The sequence below is a fragment of the Elephantulus edwardii genome, unplaced genomic scaffold, assembly GCF_000299155.1.
Source record: "Elephantulus edwardii isolate Elephantulus edwardi_28Jun2011 unplaced genomic scaffold, EleEdw1.0 scaffold00056, whole genome shotgun sequence".
Classification (NCBI taxonomy): domain Eukaryota; kingdom Metazoa; phylum Chordata; class Mammalia; order Macroscelidea; family Macroscelididae; genus Elephantulus; species Elephantulus edwardii.
Window position 1 is genome coordinate 10,764,621 of NW_006399806.1, and position 18,058 is coordinate 10,782,678.

Consider the following 18,058-nt stretch of genomic DNA (forward strand, 5'->3'; position numbering starts at 1 on the left):
AATTGGGATGGGAGTGTCAGAGACAGTGCGATTGGCACAGGACAGAGCGGAGTTTAGTGCTGTTGTACATAGGGTCGCTATGAGTCGCAAAGGACTCGACGGCACATAACAACAACAACGGCATGAGATTAGTCATGATACTAAAGTTCATGAATATTAGAAAATAAAAAAGTGTGTAGTGTAAATGTAACCACATTATAATAGTATAAACTTATGATCTTAGATAGATATATGAAAATCTTATCAACAATATTATTGGCTCATAAATTATGATATTTATTTAGATTCAGCTATTTTATTCACAAGATGATACAATTTAATGTCAAACTGGTTGAGAGCATAGGTAACTCATATTTTTTTCTTTAGATAACTTTAGAGGCATTCTAGATATGCTATATCTGAGTTTGATAAAAAAAATACTTGGAAATTGTATTGCTTTGTGGTTCAGACCTGAGCTTGAATAATGACTCTCCTACAGAACAATTGCATATATTTGAGGATGTTTATCTTTCTGAGTTTCCTTTTCTTTTTTATAAAAAATGTTATTTCTATAGCAGGGGATATTTGTGTGATTAAATTTGAAAATAATTTTCAGCTATTGGCACAAAGGTAGTATTTGATAGGTAGTCAATAGCTGGGAGAACTTTTTACTTTGTCATTACTATTTGTTTCCAGGCTGTTTAAGTGGTGATATTTGCCATCATGACTGTCTTAGATCAGGTTGTGTATAGAGATAGCTGAAAAGTACCTTTGGCGTCAGTGCTTATGAGGAAGTGAAGTTTCCAGAATTGGGCAGAACAGGTGTTTATCTGTGATGTAATCACAACAGAATCATCAGGCAATCCCTTTGGGAACACTGGAGCTGAGTCAGCCCTTCAGATGTCATGCCTTGAAGTGAGGAGTCCAATTTCTACAACTACCTGTGTCCATTCATCACTAACAACCACTGGCAACTTAAAACCATTGGCTGAGCAAGTCAGCTTTTTTAGGCTAAAGACATTTTCCAGAGAGAAACTGTATGAAAGGAATATATGATTAGGTATTATCTGCATGACAGGAGTCTAGAATAAGAGTTGCAGAGTAAAGTGGTCCAGAATAACAATGAAAGAATTTTTTTCCAAAGAAATGGGAGTAAGTGGAACAGGGAGAAAAATGTGCAACAATGAATGAATGGAAATCCAAGTTCTTTATAAACTTTCATTAAAATATAAAAATAAAAAAAGAAAATGTTTAGACACCAATATTCTCAGTATCTTAGTGCAAGAATGTTTTCATTATGAAGGGTGAATTTTAGTAATAGGCTACAACATCTACCATAATGGCCTACTATTATTATTGTTGATATGTCCTGTGGAGTGGGGTCTGATTCATAGCTAACCATTCAATGTATTTTTAGAAGGAGTAAATCTCATGGGAGCAGATTTCCTATTGTTCTCCTATGGAACAATTGTTAAACTAAAACTGAATGTCTCCCTGTCAATAAACTTTCAGAACTCCCTGTTCTACTGTAGCCTAAATAAAAATAGACACAATTAAGTAGCTTTTTAAATTAACTCACTTAAATAGGAAGATAAGTAATTGTGAATAATGAAAGGGACAAAGAGTACAAGAAAAAAATAAAGTGGGAGGTATTAAGAAGCCCATCAGGATACAAATAACAATCTCTAGGGGCCTAGTAGTAAGAATCTGTGCTGTACTCACAAAGACACGTGTTTTAAGTCCACTATCTGCTCCGCAGGAGAAGGATGAGCAATCGCCTATGTGATCCTATGCAGTCTCCTATGCAATCTCCTACCTCTGAAAACCTGCTGAAGGGTCAGCTACAGATCAGTTCCAACTCACAAAAACCAGAAGAAATAAATAGAAGTAATACTAAATAGGTGGCTCTGGTGGCCCAGAGGTAAGCTATATGAAAAATTAAATCAGGGAGGAAAGATGAGTATTAGCCTTTGAAGCTAGTTTAGGAACTCATTTTAATAACTTTATATTTAACATAAGAAAAAACAATGCATTTATAAATTTAAGAATGAACTTGTAACCAATATATTTATTTGTTCATGATCTTGGAGAAAGTGAAGCTATAGAGTGTTCCTAAAGACAAGGATGGCAAGACTTTACCTCACATACTTTGGGCATATTATCAACAAGGACCAGTGTTCAGAAAGAAACATGATGCTTAGAAAATTGAAGTGTCGACAAAGGAAAGTAAGGTCCTCTAGACAGTCTGATAGAGCGACTGCAAAAATGAACTTAAGCAGAGAACGTGAGAATGCTGCAGGGTTGAGCATAGTTTTAAATAATTGTACATAAGGTCACTACGAATTGTATTCATTCTGATGTCCACTAACAAAAATATTTGTTCATTGTTTATAATTCACATGTAAATTTGAAAAAAACCAACGGTACAATATAAAATCAAATCATTCTCAGATTGGGACAGGTAAGAAGTTCTAATAACCAAAAACTATTGATTGCACCAGTTCCAGGAAAATTCATGGTAATATAGATCAATAATGAATAAATACAATGGCAATTCTGAATTGAGGTAAAAAAACTTAGACTGTTATTTTGCTTGAAAATGTATATTAATAATTTGCTAAACATTGTATTAATTTTTTAGTGGACTGAAAATTGACTATGCCTAAGTAAGCAATTCATTATTGAAGATAGCTTTCTATTTGGGTGAAAGTTTCATATAAATAAACACCAAAATAATTAATAAAATTAGCTTCATGACCAAGATTAATAACAACAATAAAACGGCAATAACAAGTCCTTGTGACTTTAAAATAGTCACATCTCAAAAAATACACTTTATTCCAGATTAAATTAGCCTTGAATTGTATTAAAAACAAACTCAGAGAGAATGTAATCTGAATTAATAAATTAAATGAAAAAAATTTTGAATGAGTAAAATTATAAATAAAAAAAATGATACACGCAAGAATTTCTTAAATTCCTGGAGTTAGTCAATTGGAAGCATGTATAGTTTCTGGAGTGTACAATCTAAGTAAAAAAATCTCACTGAGAAGTAAGGATTGTTTTCTATTTATCATTTGTCCACTCTTTCCAATTCAATAATCTTAAACATCTCAGGTGACACTTTTTTTGAGAATCTCAGGCATTGGAGGAAGTATGTACTTTTATCCTCTCGGGGATTATAGACTATTGATTTCATTTCCTAAGAATATTTCACAACTAAAATTTCTTGCTCTGTGAAAAAGCTAATGATCTCTGGTGGTGCAGTACTTAAGGCTTGGTTGCTAACCAAACTCACCAGCTACTCCGCAGGAGAGAACTAGGCAATCTGTTACTTTAAGATTAGGTCCTTGGAAACCCTATTGGGCAGCTATTGCTCTACTCTTTTATACAGGGTCACTACAAGACAACAATGAGCTTTGCTTTTGGTATTGAGATGCTTTATTTTCTTTCTCTGGAAAAATAAAAAAGAAAACAGGGACAAACTATAAATCTACATTCTGCATAGAAAATGTGTTGCTAGGAGACTATCTTTTCATATCATGAATAAATATACATAAATGTACCATAATGGTAAAACAGTTGTCAAAAATGTAGACCCTAAAGTAACAAAAAAATCATATTATCACAATAATGCTGTGGCTAAAAGGCTTTATTCAAGGAAACAAAATAATGTCTATGCTTTAGATGGCCAAGGCTTTAATTTTAGATCTGATAACTCCGGAGGCATGGCTTGATTTTCCTAAACTTGTTAAACTATATGGTCTGTGTGTCAGCTACACCATGTGTGTCAACTAGGTCAATATGCCAACTAGAATTTGAGGTGTTTAATGAAAATGGTGATACTATCTAGCTGTGATCCTGGCTACTGTATTTCACAAATAACATTCCCAGGATTTAAGAAAGGATTACACTGTAATACCTTGTCTGCTCTGTGATTTAAAGGCAATTATGTGGGAGTACAAACATTGCCTCAGGGAATAGATTACCAGATTAGTGGATTACCGAGTTTTCAGGATGTAGAAGAAAGAAACAGGTAACCAACTAATGAAGAATGATAAACTCTTTATCAGATAGCAAGAAGGGTGTCTCACTGTCCAGGGCGTATTACTGGAAAATATGAATATACACTACTGCTAAATAGAAAGAGCCAAAGAGAACATGTGCCTTTGGTAGAGCTATGAATCCTTGTTATTTATACTCTTCTGATTAATTATGAAGTGGATCCAAGAGGGAGAGAATAAACAAAAGCAACAAGGATCTCATTCATACCTTTGCTTCTCAGTACATCCTGGTGGTGTGTCTGAAAATTTCACTGATTTTCATATCATTTATTGTTTGCTTTATGTCACATAAAGCAAATAATACTTACCGGTAAGTATAGAGAAAGCTAGGAGCGTTAGTGGTCCTTAATAAAATGTAGTTAATAAAGAAAATGCTCGGGGTTCTAATGATGCCATGGTTATGGTGTTCAGCTGGTAACCAAAAGGTCAGGGGTTCAAGCTCACCAGTTACTTTGCAGGAGAAGAGTTACTCTGCTTTCATAAAGATTTACAGCCTTGGAAATCATCAGAAAATTTTACTCTGTCCTACGGAATACTGAGTCAAAATCAGCTGGGCAGAAATGGGTTTGGTTATTTGTTTGGTAAAGAGAACACTGCCATTTGAGAATCCACTCTCTTATTCTCTGAGACTCCAAATAAATAGTAAGTAGGGAACTAGATCCTACAAAGGTAAACGAGAAGTGGAATAACTGTGATAGAAAAACTGAATTTTTCAGCTAACTTAAAATTCTTCTATTCCCTTGAAAACTCTGTCCTCTCTTTATCTACCTAATGTGAATACTCAATCTATGGGGAAGATATATTTCTTCATGCATTGTATTTTTAGAAGAGATGTTATAAGAAATACTACAGTTTTCCACTTTCTGACATTTGGAACTGATTGTTAATGGAATGAACTACCTTAGAGGCAAGCGTTCCTCATCACTCACGGTTACAGCAGGTGAAATTATATTTTTTGATACAGGCCTGCCTTTAACTGTTTTTAGTGAAACATTCTTCTAAAGTTGGGTAACCCTGGTATATCCACCTGCTGTACAGAGGTAACATGTGGTTGCGGTGAAGCTGAACACTGTGACACTGAGGAGTCAAATGCGAGAATGGTTACCCATGGTGGACAGTATTTGGTGAAGCTCCCCGATCAAAACAAGCTTGGAAGCAAAAGTGGCATCCACTTCCATAATAGCTTGTCTCGGGGACACCCTATGAACCTGGAGAAAGGATGAAAGTTATACAGGAGTTGTCCAGGACTTTTGTTCATAGGGTCACTATGAGTCGCCTGTGACTCAACGACATTTAACAACAACCACCACCACCAAATTAAGTAAGATTCATAGTGACCCTGATCCAGAAAGCATCAAAGGAAGATAGAAAGCATACACAGAGTACCAAAAAGAATTAGGTGACATAGAAGAATTTCATGAAACAATGTATGACCAAGAGGCAATGGTGATGAAAGAGAAAGTTCAAGCTGCTCTGAAGGAACTGAGAAAAACAAGGTCCCAGGAATTTATGGACTACCAATTGACATATTTCAACAAACAGATGCTGCCTGGATGTGCTTATCAGGCTGTACCTAGAAATCTAGAGTACAATCACCTAGCCTATTGATTGGAAGAAATCCATAATTATTCCCATTGCAAAAAAAAGATGATCCAACAAAGTATGGAAATTATTGTACTACATCACTAATACCACATGCAAGCAAAATCCTGCTGAAGGTCATCCAAAAATGACTTGAACAGAGAACTACCAGAAATACAAGCCAAATTTAGAAATGCCATGGCACTAGGGAAATCATGGCAAATGTCAGATGGTTCTTGGCTAAAAGTCAAAAATACCAGAGGAAAGTCTATCTGTATTTCTTTGACTAAGCAAAGGTATTTGACTATGTGGGTCACAACAAACTTTGGCTAACTTTGAGAAGAATATGAAACACAGAACACTTGATTGTGCTCTTGTGAAACCTATACTTAGTCCAAAAGGTAGTCATCAGAACAGAGTAAGGAAATACTGCATGATTCAAAATCAAGAATAGATTGTGTCAGGGATGTGTCCTGTCTTCATACCTTTCTAATATATATGCAGAACAGATAATTTGGGAAGCTGGGCTTATGAAGAGGAATGTGACTTCAGGATTGGAGGAAGGCACATCAACAACCTGCATTTTGCAGATGACACAATCTTGCTTGCTGAAACTGATGAGGACCTGAAGCATTTGCTGCAGAGGGTCAAGAACTGTAGTTTGTAGTATGGATTGAAGCTCAGTATCAAGAAAACAAAAATTCTCATCACTGGGCCAGCTGGCAGCATTATGATAGAAGGAGAAGAGCTTGAGATGGTTAACATTTTAGCTTTCTTTGTTCCAAAATCAACATTCTTGGCATCAGAATCCAGGAAACAAAGAGACAAATTGTATTAGAAAATCTGTTGTCAGATTTCTCCAGAGTGCTAAATAGCTGTGGTGTAAGGCTAGAGACTAAGATAGTCTCATCTAGGCCATGGTTCACAGTTCTTGCTATGCACCAGAGAGCTGGACGATGATCACAGATGATGGAAGAATTGATGCATTTGATTTGTGGTGCTGGAGGACAGTATTGAACATACTATGGACTACCAAGAGGAAAAACAGGTCTGTCCTGGAAAGGGTGAAACCAGGCTGCTTCTTGAAGACAAAGATTTTGAGACTCCATCTCACATACTTTGGGCATGTTGCCAGGAGGAACCCATTTTTAGAGAAGGATAATATCCTGCTTGGAAGGTTGGAGAAACAGTACAGGCGATGAAGACCCCAGATGAGATGGATTTACTCAGTGATTGGGGTAATGAGAGAAAATGAGTCAGAGACAGTGAATGAGATTCAGGATAGAGAAGAATTCAGAGCTATTGTGCACAGTGTTGTTATGAGACCGAGTTGATATGACGACACATAGCAACAAAAACAGATTGGAACCTTGCTTTATCCTGTACCATTCTCATAATCTCCATCTTGCTCATATCTGGTGCTAAAAATACTAATGGAGAACACAAGCATTAACCTAGCACAACTTAGTAATTTCCAAGATCCTGCCCAACTTTGAGATATATTTTATCCTTCTGCAGATGCATCTATTTATCACTCTGCCGATGGTTGTTTCTTCTACCCTAATTCTACCCAGAATTAAGCTTAGGTTATATGCTACCTTCTCCCAAATAATATTACTTACATGATTATGAAAATTTAATATTTTATTACTTTGATAAGGCAGTTCTTACTGACATGTCTGTCACATGAGAGTCTCAATTAAGTCTTTAATCTATATTGTTTGTGTTGCTTTTCTTAACAATTACAAAAGTGACATTTATTCTCTTCTCTTCTAGATTTTAGTAGTATTTGACCACAGTTGAAAGAAATTTTTTCTTGTCACGTTTCCTGATTAGTTGATGCTCTCCCACATATTTGTGATTACAGAAGAATACAGCCTGATTTTCCTTTATATGTTCTAGTTTCTCTCAACTTATACAGAAGAGCCAAATACCTAATGCTGTTCTTGTTGTGCATCCTTGAGTTGGAACCAAGCCATAGTGGACCCTGCAGCTGATTTTTAGCAGCAGTAATTGCACGGGAGGAGATTGCTCATCCTTTAATATAGAGAGAAGGAACTCAGGATTGAAGAATGAACATAATAATAGTTTAAAAATAATTTTCCATCTAATCTTGGTTCCTTAATTTAGTAAATTTGAAAAATCTCTTTCTTCATTTTTCTACTAAAAAAATGCAACCAGTCTCACTCTGCATCCCTGAGATTATAGTTGTTACTGAAGAACGAGGTAAAGAAAGACACAGAATGTAGCTATACCACACTTTGGTCTTGATGTGCATTTTGTTGTAAATTAACAAACTGAGAGAATTACAAAAGAAAGGAAAAAAAATTCATTAGGAGACTATCCTGATGATAAATTTTTAAGATATTTTTGCTACCAGAATATAAAGGCAATTGTAAAGTGCCATGATATTTAATGTAACTATTCTATGCACATTTCAAGAATTAAAATTTTCTTATAGCTCAGAGTTTTCAGAGTCATTAAATCACATGGGAAGAGAGTGATCATCTTTCTTCCAGGAAGCAGCTAATGGATTCAAACTACCTACCTTTGGTTTGACAGCACAACTCCATATCCACTCAGCCACTAGAGCTCCCTTAAATAAATGTATAGGGAATTAAAATCCCCAGAAAACAATGAATCACTAGAATATTCCACTGAGACCAGGGATTTGGGGACATCAAGCAAAGCTCATGTGCTATGCAGCATCCTATCAGTAATAGGAGACTCTCTGACCTACATGAATACTTGTGTCAACAAACAATTGTAAATGCTTTTACTTGATAACCTCTTATAGTAGTTGACTCCTCATCATGACCTCTGCCTGGCCAATCTATAGTACAAAAAAAATCTGCAAGCTGTTCAATTCCTGTTCCAAACAGCTGTCAGAATAGCAATATAAATCCCACAGCTTGGAAATTGGTGCCTTTTACAATGATTTCTCTATTGCTTTCTCTAAATTAATTCAGCAAATATTGACTTGTTTTCTACTACATGCCCTCACGTTGCTGGCCAGGTCCTGGCTGCTCTCTGCTCTTGAAACTTACACTAAACTCTTCTTTCTGTTTTTGCTTGATTTGACCCCTCTATCTGAAATTTAGTTTCACTCTTTGTTACTGACAAATTCTTTCTGTCAATGGTGGTCCAGTTAAAATACCAACTCCTTCTTCCAGCTATGTGCACAGAGCCCTCTGATGATGGCTGTTCCTTTTTCTGTTCTCCCCTAAATTGTGCTCTCTTAAAGGGTAAGGCTATCTCTTCTGCTTTGAATTCTTAATAGGACTCAGCTTGTGCATTAAAATCCCAGGAATGTGTAGTTTTGCCACACATAGTTAATTCATCTCATTTTTTTTAAAGTTATTTGAGTGAAATTAACCAAATGTTTACAGACTAACTCTTTTCAGTGTGGCATCTATAATGTATTCATTCCAAATCCATTGCTAGGTTTATACAACATGTTCTATGGAAGAGGAGGAGAAAAATAGAAGTACTTTTTGTTACAGTGCTTTAAGTTTAAAAGTAATAACTATGTTTTTTAAAAAAACTGATATTTTTTCTGTTCATTCGCTTGGAATGAAGTCATAGAGCATATGAAGGCTAAACAAATATGAAGTGTAGACTATTCACTAAATATAGACACTACAATAGGTACATATAGCATTTATCTAGAACTATTAACTGCACATAAAATTTAAATTGTTGGGGGAAACATTTAAAAAAATAAAAAACCAACCCAAACCTACATTAAATCACATTCTGACATTTTATAAGGTTTAAATATCAACATTATTGGTATTGCTTCTCCACCTCTCTTCATCCACAAAAAATTCATGGAAAACTTTAACTCTATACAAAGTTAAATTGTACAGAGTTTCCTCTTACCCCATTTAATCCAAACCAGAAGTTTCAGATCTTATTGTAATGAATTTGAGTGTCACAATTAAAAAAAAGTGTTACTTACAGTCAAAAGCATATTCTATTTCTCCTTAAGTTCTACAACTACATTGACTCTTTTTATTCTGCTGGATTAAGAAATGTTCCTAAAATAAAATCCCTACAATAAATATAGGTTAAAACAAAGTAAGCCTTAAGATGACCCTACTTGGCTGTCTTCTGGAACCTGTGCTTCCTCGGTACTCCTTCAGTCTTCCAATGGCTTTACCAAAACCTAGAGTCCCTTTACATCTCTTTGCTAAAAAATATTCATTTTTTTTTCCAACTAAACATTGTTTTCCAAACTAGTACACACGTACAAGGACAGGAGGGGGAATAGAATAGTTTTCCTCTTTTCTCTTTCTTTTTAGTGTTATAAAATGATATTCTTTATGGCAAATAGCCTTGAATCCAATTGGGAGTCAATTGGTGCCTGACATAATTAGAAAGAAGGTAATGGACAATTCTTTTCAATTTTGCAGTTTTAAAGCTTCTAAATATTTTTAATACACACATTTATGTAAATTATTCAAAATGTACTGTTATTGTTGCAGGTGCAGTTGAGCTGAGGATGACTCGTAGGAACCATATGAAGAACACATAGAAACGTTGAGCCATCCTACACCATTCTCACAATCTCCACCATTTAAGTCCCTTGTGATAGCCTTTACAACTTATAAACACTACGTTTTTCTTACAGCGAAGCATTTCTTTCACCACTCACTATGACAATTGGATTTGTTCCTCCACCCTATCACTCACTATTACTGTGTAAAATGGCAGAGTAATTATATGGCTTTTAACATACGAGTTTGTATAAAGGAAGGAGTCATTTGTGTTCTTCTCAAGAGCAAAATTTTTATATATGCAAAACGGTATCTAGCAAATATTATTAACTTCCAAAATTATGAAAATGAATGAATATATTTATTAATAAAAATGGATGGCAGCACTCCTAATTTGATAACGTCAAAGATGCAAAAAGTAGAATTCATATAATCTCACCAGGTCCACTACAATCTTCTAATGAAGACTAATATTAATTTTAGATTTATATTTCTTTTTCAGCATCTAGTAGCTTATTTACTATTCTAGGAAGATAGATTTTTTTGATGGACTAGAAGTTGTCCTATGTTAATGCTTCTGTTTCATGACACACTGGCATAAATTTTGTTCATCTTCTTGAGGAAATTAATGACCTCAGGTAAAGGAAAGGAAAACCACAGATTAGAGGACAATCAATTGTTTATCATGACCTAAATAGCTGGTATGTAAAGCAATCATTAATAATTAAATGAGATTTAATCTTTAATGAGGTGATGAACTATGCACTTGATTGGTATTTCAGTCCATCCAATTAACTGCAAAGTAAGCCAGGAGGAGAGGGATAATATTTGGTAGATAGTGTTTCATTCTGGTGCAATTTGTTAAGTCTAACAAAACAATTTGCTTTTATTCTTTTAAAAGTCTAAATTTAAGAGTCAATTTAGAAGTGATGTTAGAAATCATGTAGAGCATCTTTTTCTCTTTAGTTATTTACAAGATCAACACCAAATAAGAAAATAGCTTTATGTTTCACAGATGATTAAGGATTGATCTTAGACTTGATTTGGGAAATTCCCAATTTTGTTTTTGGGACTTTCTCTCCCCCTCACCCACTACTCCATGTTACATTTTGAAGAAGATTCAACGTAAAATAAGTTTTCTATGTTTGGGCCCAATATAGGCAAGATTTTTCCATGTTTCCCACAAAGTTTAGGAAGAAATAAATTGCAATTAGTATGTGTTTCTGGCAGTATTTCAAACTGGTAAGCAAAAATTTTACTTGGATTCTTCTCATTAGTCATAGATAAGCAGATTTCAGGCAAATCCTCTCTATCTTTACTCAGTTCCACTTGTTTTCCTTCCTCTTCCTCTATCATTATGTTACTCTAGAATGTCTTCAACAAGTCACTGGGGGAAGAGGATTCACATTTCACTACTCTGGATTTAAGACATTGATGGTTCTGAAATTTGAATTAAAAATATTCTCACCTGTTTTAACTGATTGCCCTGCTGTAACATAATATAATAACAAGAAGATAACAAAAATAAAGATATTTGGTGGATTAAAAACTAGTGTGTCTGTGGATAAATGCCTAAGGCGACTGTGCATTTATGACTATGCATTGAATTTTAGCTCTGTCATTTCTGAGCAAGGAAGTAGTCTCCATAAACTGTTATTTTTTGAGGAATAGGGCAGACAGACATTTCACTTATTTTATCACAATCACTATTAATAATGCTAAAAAATATACAAGTGCCATCTTACATAACAATATAACTTTTAAGAAATAGACATCTAAGTATTGACATATTGGTAAAGTTAATAGAATTGGCAATAAAATTCAGTTTGGATCATGAGAAACTTCCAATTTCTTATGGAAAAGAATTACTTACAGTTTAGCATAACACAAAGTAATGGGAGATAGCCATTAAGTCAAGTCAGTTTCCCCTTTGTATTGTAGAGAAAAAATTTTATATTTGTATCAAAACTTATTCAGAGCATACAACAAATAAAAGTGTATCCACTTACAACCCTGATGCTTTCAAAATGTCCACCTTCTTTCTCAAAATCGATAGGCTGTCCTTTAAGTGTCCAGTAGAATGTGACATCCAAACTAGCATCATGAATGGCTTTGCAGTTAAGGACAATGCTTTCTCCCACTGTTAACTCCATTCTTTTAGGAGTGAGTTCTATCCTAGTAGGTTCTAAGGAAGTAAGAATACAAAAGTCAACATCATCAACATGTCGTAGATCCCTGAACCACATTAGCTTATGTAATAACGGAAGCCAAAACCAAGTTACAACACAGTTACTCTGAAAATGATTTAGGTTTCTCATATTTGTAAATAAAATACTACTCAGCATTTTCTTAATTTTTGAATATAAGTGTCTTTTAATTGGCTTTTTACTGACATGTCAGTGATTTCATGTTTTAAGAGACCCCTGAGCTTTGGGGACCCAGTGGGTAGAGTGATGCACTACTGACAGAAAGGTGGCATCTGTCTGGTGCTTTGAATCGACCAGTGGCTCTGAGGGAAAACAGGAAGAATTTCCTGTGTACAACCTTTGAATAGCTGTTAAAGGGTTAGCTTTGAGGTCTTTCTGACTTGTCAGCAACAAGTAATTATCCCAGTGATGAGGTTAACATGATAAGAAAAAACAAACAAACACAGCTTCACATATTAAAAAAAAAACCAAAAAAAAAACACCCAAAACCCACAAATAAAAACAAAACAGACTAGAGAATGTATAACAAAAGTATTATTTGGTGCTTAGGAGGAAAGACATAAATATAAGAAGCTACAGGCTCTTTGTCTACCTTTAAGGATAATAGAGTATAAATAAAAGGATTATTACTATAAAACAAACTTTATGTTCAGGAGAAAGAACTCAGGAGTTTATCTCTTTGAGGGCTATCAAAAACTATAAGGCAAAAGCACTTTAATGAAGTACTATTTTCATACAGGAAAAATTATGCTACTAACAGTACAAATCACATTTACACTACATAAACTTCCTTTTGATACATTATCATTTTGAAGTAGGAAAAATATTTTTAGCTGACAGCTTAAATCACTGTTGATGAATTGAAGATGACTCAGTTATGAGGAAAAAAGTAGGCAAAGGTCATTGACAATATTTTTTAATAAAAAATGTCTATGCTTAAATGCTTGCTGATTCAGTTAAGTCTTTGTTTTCTTTTGAACATTTCTGCCTCCCTAAGTTTAGAGAGACATTTTGAACCATAATGTTAGTAAAAGTTATTTATCTTGGTGATTAAAAAAGAGGGCGAAACTAGGGAGCTTTAGTGAATGAGTGGTAAAAAGTTAGACAAACTGTTCGAATCCACTAGCTACTCCATGGGAGGAAAAATGGGAAATCTCCTGCGCAATGTACAGCCTTGAGAACCTACTGGAGGGTCAGCTGTGAGTCACTTCTGATTTGAAGGCAATGAATAACTGCAGTATTAGCTTAAAAGGTATAAATTAGGGGGAAAATGTTAACCTGAAACTGGAATCTGAATGGAGAAATTGTGCCTTAAAGCTGCTGGGCTAAAACCTGGGCTTGAATTGGGTGATATTTTTGCCTCCTCCACTCTCCAACTTACTTCCCTAATAAACCTCACTCTTGGTATGACAACCTGTGGGTAACAATGAATAAATTAATCTCTTGCTGCTGATGTGCTTCCAGAGGCACCATAGGCCTGGGATACAGGCTCTTCATGCATTTCTGCTCTGGGGCGGTGAGGGACTGTGCTGTTTTCACTCCCTCTGGCTCTTTCAAAGAGACGCTCATGTGCCAGTGCCCCATACCCCATTTTTGACTCTTTAAAGAGTGATAGAGTAGAAAGAGGTGATGAAGAAAGGATTTGGATGTTAACTTTTCTTTTTAAACTTATATTCTTGGTTATAAATACCTCAAGAATATTAGTAAAAGTGGTAACAATGAGTTGCATAGTCTGATTGTCATTTCTAGTAACTAACATATCTTTTGATATGCGGTGCTCTTTGAAACACCGTTTTTAAAATGTAACCATAAGGGCCATAGGAATGCCAAGAAATAAATGTTACCATTCTTAAAGTCAGATATTTCATGTGGCATTCCAAATTCTGATTTCATCGAAGACATAAGTCACAATATACTGTAGTGTGGACAGTGCAGTAACTAAATATTTCTTTTAGCTCGTGATCAACAGAAAACGTTTTTTGTTATTATTGAAGACACACAAAGTCTGGAAGAATAAGAACTATATCATTTTGACCAAGATTTATTAACGTACAGAAAATACAAGAGGAAAAAGAAGATTCAAGTTGCAGTCTTATGAATGTAATTGAAAATATCTTTTGCATTATGTTTATTCTTTTTAGTGTGTATCTCTTTGATACATAAAGAGATTACCTAAAATATCAGCTTACTTGCTTCATTAACTATATATTTACTTTTAAAGAAAAATTAGTAGTTCCATGATTATAACGATCAGAAATTATTTGTTATAATTGTACATGCATAAAGAAATAAATTAAAAATATAGTTATACTGTGAAAAGTATTTCTTTGCTAACCAAAGGGTCTTGCTTCCTAATATATGAGTATTTATTGCCACTGACTACAATACATAATCATAAACGGGCATTCTAGGCTCCAGTTTTCTTTAGAGGTAGAAAATGAAGAGAAATATATAAGCAGCAGTATTTAGTATACTAAAAATGAAAAACAGATAAATAATTCTACTGATGCTAATGTCAGTGGCTGTTTCTTCTATCAGTTTGTTTTAGGCACATTGCTCCAATGCATATTCAATTTCTTTTCCCTTACATGTTTCTGACAATAATCACTAGTTGAAATGGTGGAAAGTACTGATGAATACTGAAATTTACTTTACAAAGGAAAAAATAATTGGTATATTGGTGGAATATTTGACATTCCAAAGCACTAACTAAAACATCTGAAATCTTTCTTTACTAATTCAAATATTTTGTCCAAAGCAAGACCTTGAAGTGTCTGTTAAAGCATTTATTTCTCTGTGGTCTTCTAATGGATAAAGATCATTTTATCCTATCTCTATGATTTATTTTATTTAAAGGAGCATGCATACGTACATACATAGGCAAATATATATACATGCATGTTATATTTATCTTCACTCTGACAAGGCCTGAAGGAAATCATGCTTAAAAAAACCCCAAGAAAACATGGACCACGGTTTCTTACCTTTCACAGAGACTGAAGCTATAATTTCAGCAGAACCAAAGACATTTTCCCCTCGGCAAACATACTTTCCCTCATCTGATTTAGAGGCATTTAGGATTCTTAGACTTCGGTCTGGAAGAATAGCTATTCTGAAAATTATTAAAAAGAGACAATTTTTTCCTGTTTTACTGCTATTCAACTAAATGCAAAGAAATTGTGGTGAAGTCTGAAACTGCGTTTAAGGTAATAATAAATAAGATAAAGGATCACTATGAAGTTAGAAATGTTCTTACCCTTCAAAGAAATTAAGCAATAAACTCACTAACTATCTTCTTCTATTCAGAAGGGTTATGGAGGTACAGGTTATTTTTCTTTTGACAATTTCTGACAGTTAATTTTGAAACTTGTGGAGAAAGGTGACCTTGAATTTGGTTATTAAAATCTGTGACTATAATATCACCCAGTGATATTTTAATATTAAGCTTGGGTATTTCACCTCAAACCAAGAGTGACCTCAGAAGTCAAATATAAAAAGAAACAGCATAAAAACATAGAGGTGGAAAAGAACAGGACATAAAATTAATTGTAAACAGTCGCAAGATGATTTATTGTGGTTTCTCCACAGTGCCAACTCGGCAGCAAGGCTATGAAAATGAGAACTGATACTTGGGCTGCTAACTGCTGCACATTTTTAAACTTAAGAATGTGATATCTGAGTTTACAAGTGGGGTTTTAAGTGACCTTTGTTAAAAACAGACCTTGAGTCTAATGTGAAGGTGAAAAATTAAAGCATTATTAAAATTTTTTAGAAGTTCAGGGAAAATGAGGTTGACATTTGGAATTACCGTATTCTCCTGTGCATTCATAATACCAGGGATATACAAGTTCCGAATTTAATCAGTGCTTTTGCCCCTTTCTCCTATCTATGATCTAAAGTACAATCTAATAGTCTGCTAGTGTGTTTATATACTAAAATAAAAACAAAAACAAAAAAATCCTTAAAATACAGGTGACGTAGCAATTGTTTTATTTAATATACAACTGATGAAGTCTTTGAGGAAAGAGAAATTAACAATGGGTTGTGCAGCTTTGAGAAGAACCAGTGACCTCAGAAAATGGAAAATCATGAAATATGGTCCTCAAAGAAAAAATTAGGGAGCTCTGATGGCCTACTGATTAAAGCTGGCTGCAATCCCAAAGGCACACAGTTCAAATCCACCAGCTACTTTATGGGAGATGGATGGGAAATCACCTCCCATTTGATTAACTGCCTGTGAAAACCCATCAGAGGGTCAGCTATGCATTGTTTCTGACTCAATGGTAGAAAACAAGAAGAAGAAATTTTATATTCCATGGACAGTTCACTGCATGGTGATGACTGACAGTAACGTTATTTAATTCACTCAAAATAGTCACGAAAGAAAGTTTATTCAATGCTTTAGATAGTGCCTCTTTTTTAATAAAAATTAGAATATGTTTAATCTCATTTTGAAACCCAAAGTACACATTATACAAAAAGATTTTTTGAAAGTAAATAAACAGACATCCTTTTGAGATGGGTACAAACTTTATTGAAAGAGAAATTACTAGAATTTGCACAGACTTAATATTTTGAAAAGGTCTGAATTAAACTGTCCCAAGTAATTTCTAATATAGCAAGTGAGAAATGGGGCTTTAAAGTTCACCTCCTTTGGAGAAATAAATGTGTCTTAAACTCAGGTGGTATTTCAGGTCTTGATTTAAGATGAGTCCTTTCTTGTCGACCGAGGGCAACATATCTTCTCCTCTTAAGAAGCTTTATGAACACTCCTGTGCTTGAGGCCACTTCTCCATACACTTTAAAAAGATTTTTAATCCCATAATTCCTTTTATCTGTCAAATGGTTGGTGTCATTTACCTAAAACTCTACCTGTTGATTAATATGGCAAATCACTATAAGGTGAATTTATTCTTTTTAAAAAAATTAGTAAAGGGGAAAAAAAAACCACATTAGCTAGTGAATGCTTTTTCAGCATAATATCCAATCATTACCTGCACACTGAGACAATTGAGCACTGAATTAATATTTCCTTTTGTCTTACAGCCCTTCTGTCTTCTTTGACTCCAATATCTTGGAATTTCCAGATCTGGGAATTAAGTCTGCTTAGAAGTGCTTGAACATGGAATTTAAAAAAAAAATGTGGGGAGAGAGGAGTGATGTAAAGATGCCCGAAGTTAGAAAATAACAGAAGAACACACTTGGCAATCTTAAGGTAACAGAACTGAAAAATACCTAACTAGTTATTTATGAGAGAGCTCTGGTGGCTTAGTGTTAATGAATTATGCTGCCAACTAAAATATAGGTAGCTTGGGTCCACGAGCTCTTCTGGTGGAGAAAGATGGACAATTTCCACCTGTGTGATTTACTGCCTCTGAAAACCTACTGGAGGTCAGCTATAGTCAGTTTCTCCATGGTGTATAACAACAACAACAGCAATAGTTATTTAAAAATCTTAGGTGATATATATCAATTATTGTACATTAATGGTATAAGAGTAAAAATTTGCTTAAAATATAAACGAGATGTGTGATAAATATTGTTGTTGTTCTTATGTGCCGTCGAGTCGTTTCCGACTCATAGCGACCCTATGCACAACAGCCCTAAACCCTGCTCTGTCCTGCGCCAAACACACCGCCTCTGACAAACCCATCCCTATTACCCCAGTCACCGAATCAATCCATCTCATAGAGGGTCTTCCCCTCCTGCATTGTCCCTCAACCCTCCC

General features: G+C 34.6%; 1 protein-coding gene across 1 annotated transcript in view; it reads right to left on the bottom strand.

The window, feature by feature from the left end:
• CNTN5 (contactin 5) overlaps positions 1-18,058 on the bottom strand; it is a 789,484-nt gene that overhangs the window by 172,635 nt on the left and 598,791 nt on the right. The window contains exons 10-11 of the mRNA XM_006887326.1: positions 15,315-15,442; positions 12,133-12,308 (exon numbers count right to left, since the gene is read on the bottom strand). Of these exons, the coding sequence (XP_006887388.1) occupies positions 12,133-12,308; positions 15,315-15,442 (304 nt within the window). The remainder of the gene's footprint in view (positions 1-12,132; positions 12,309-15,314; positions 15,443-18,058) is intronic.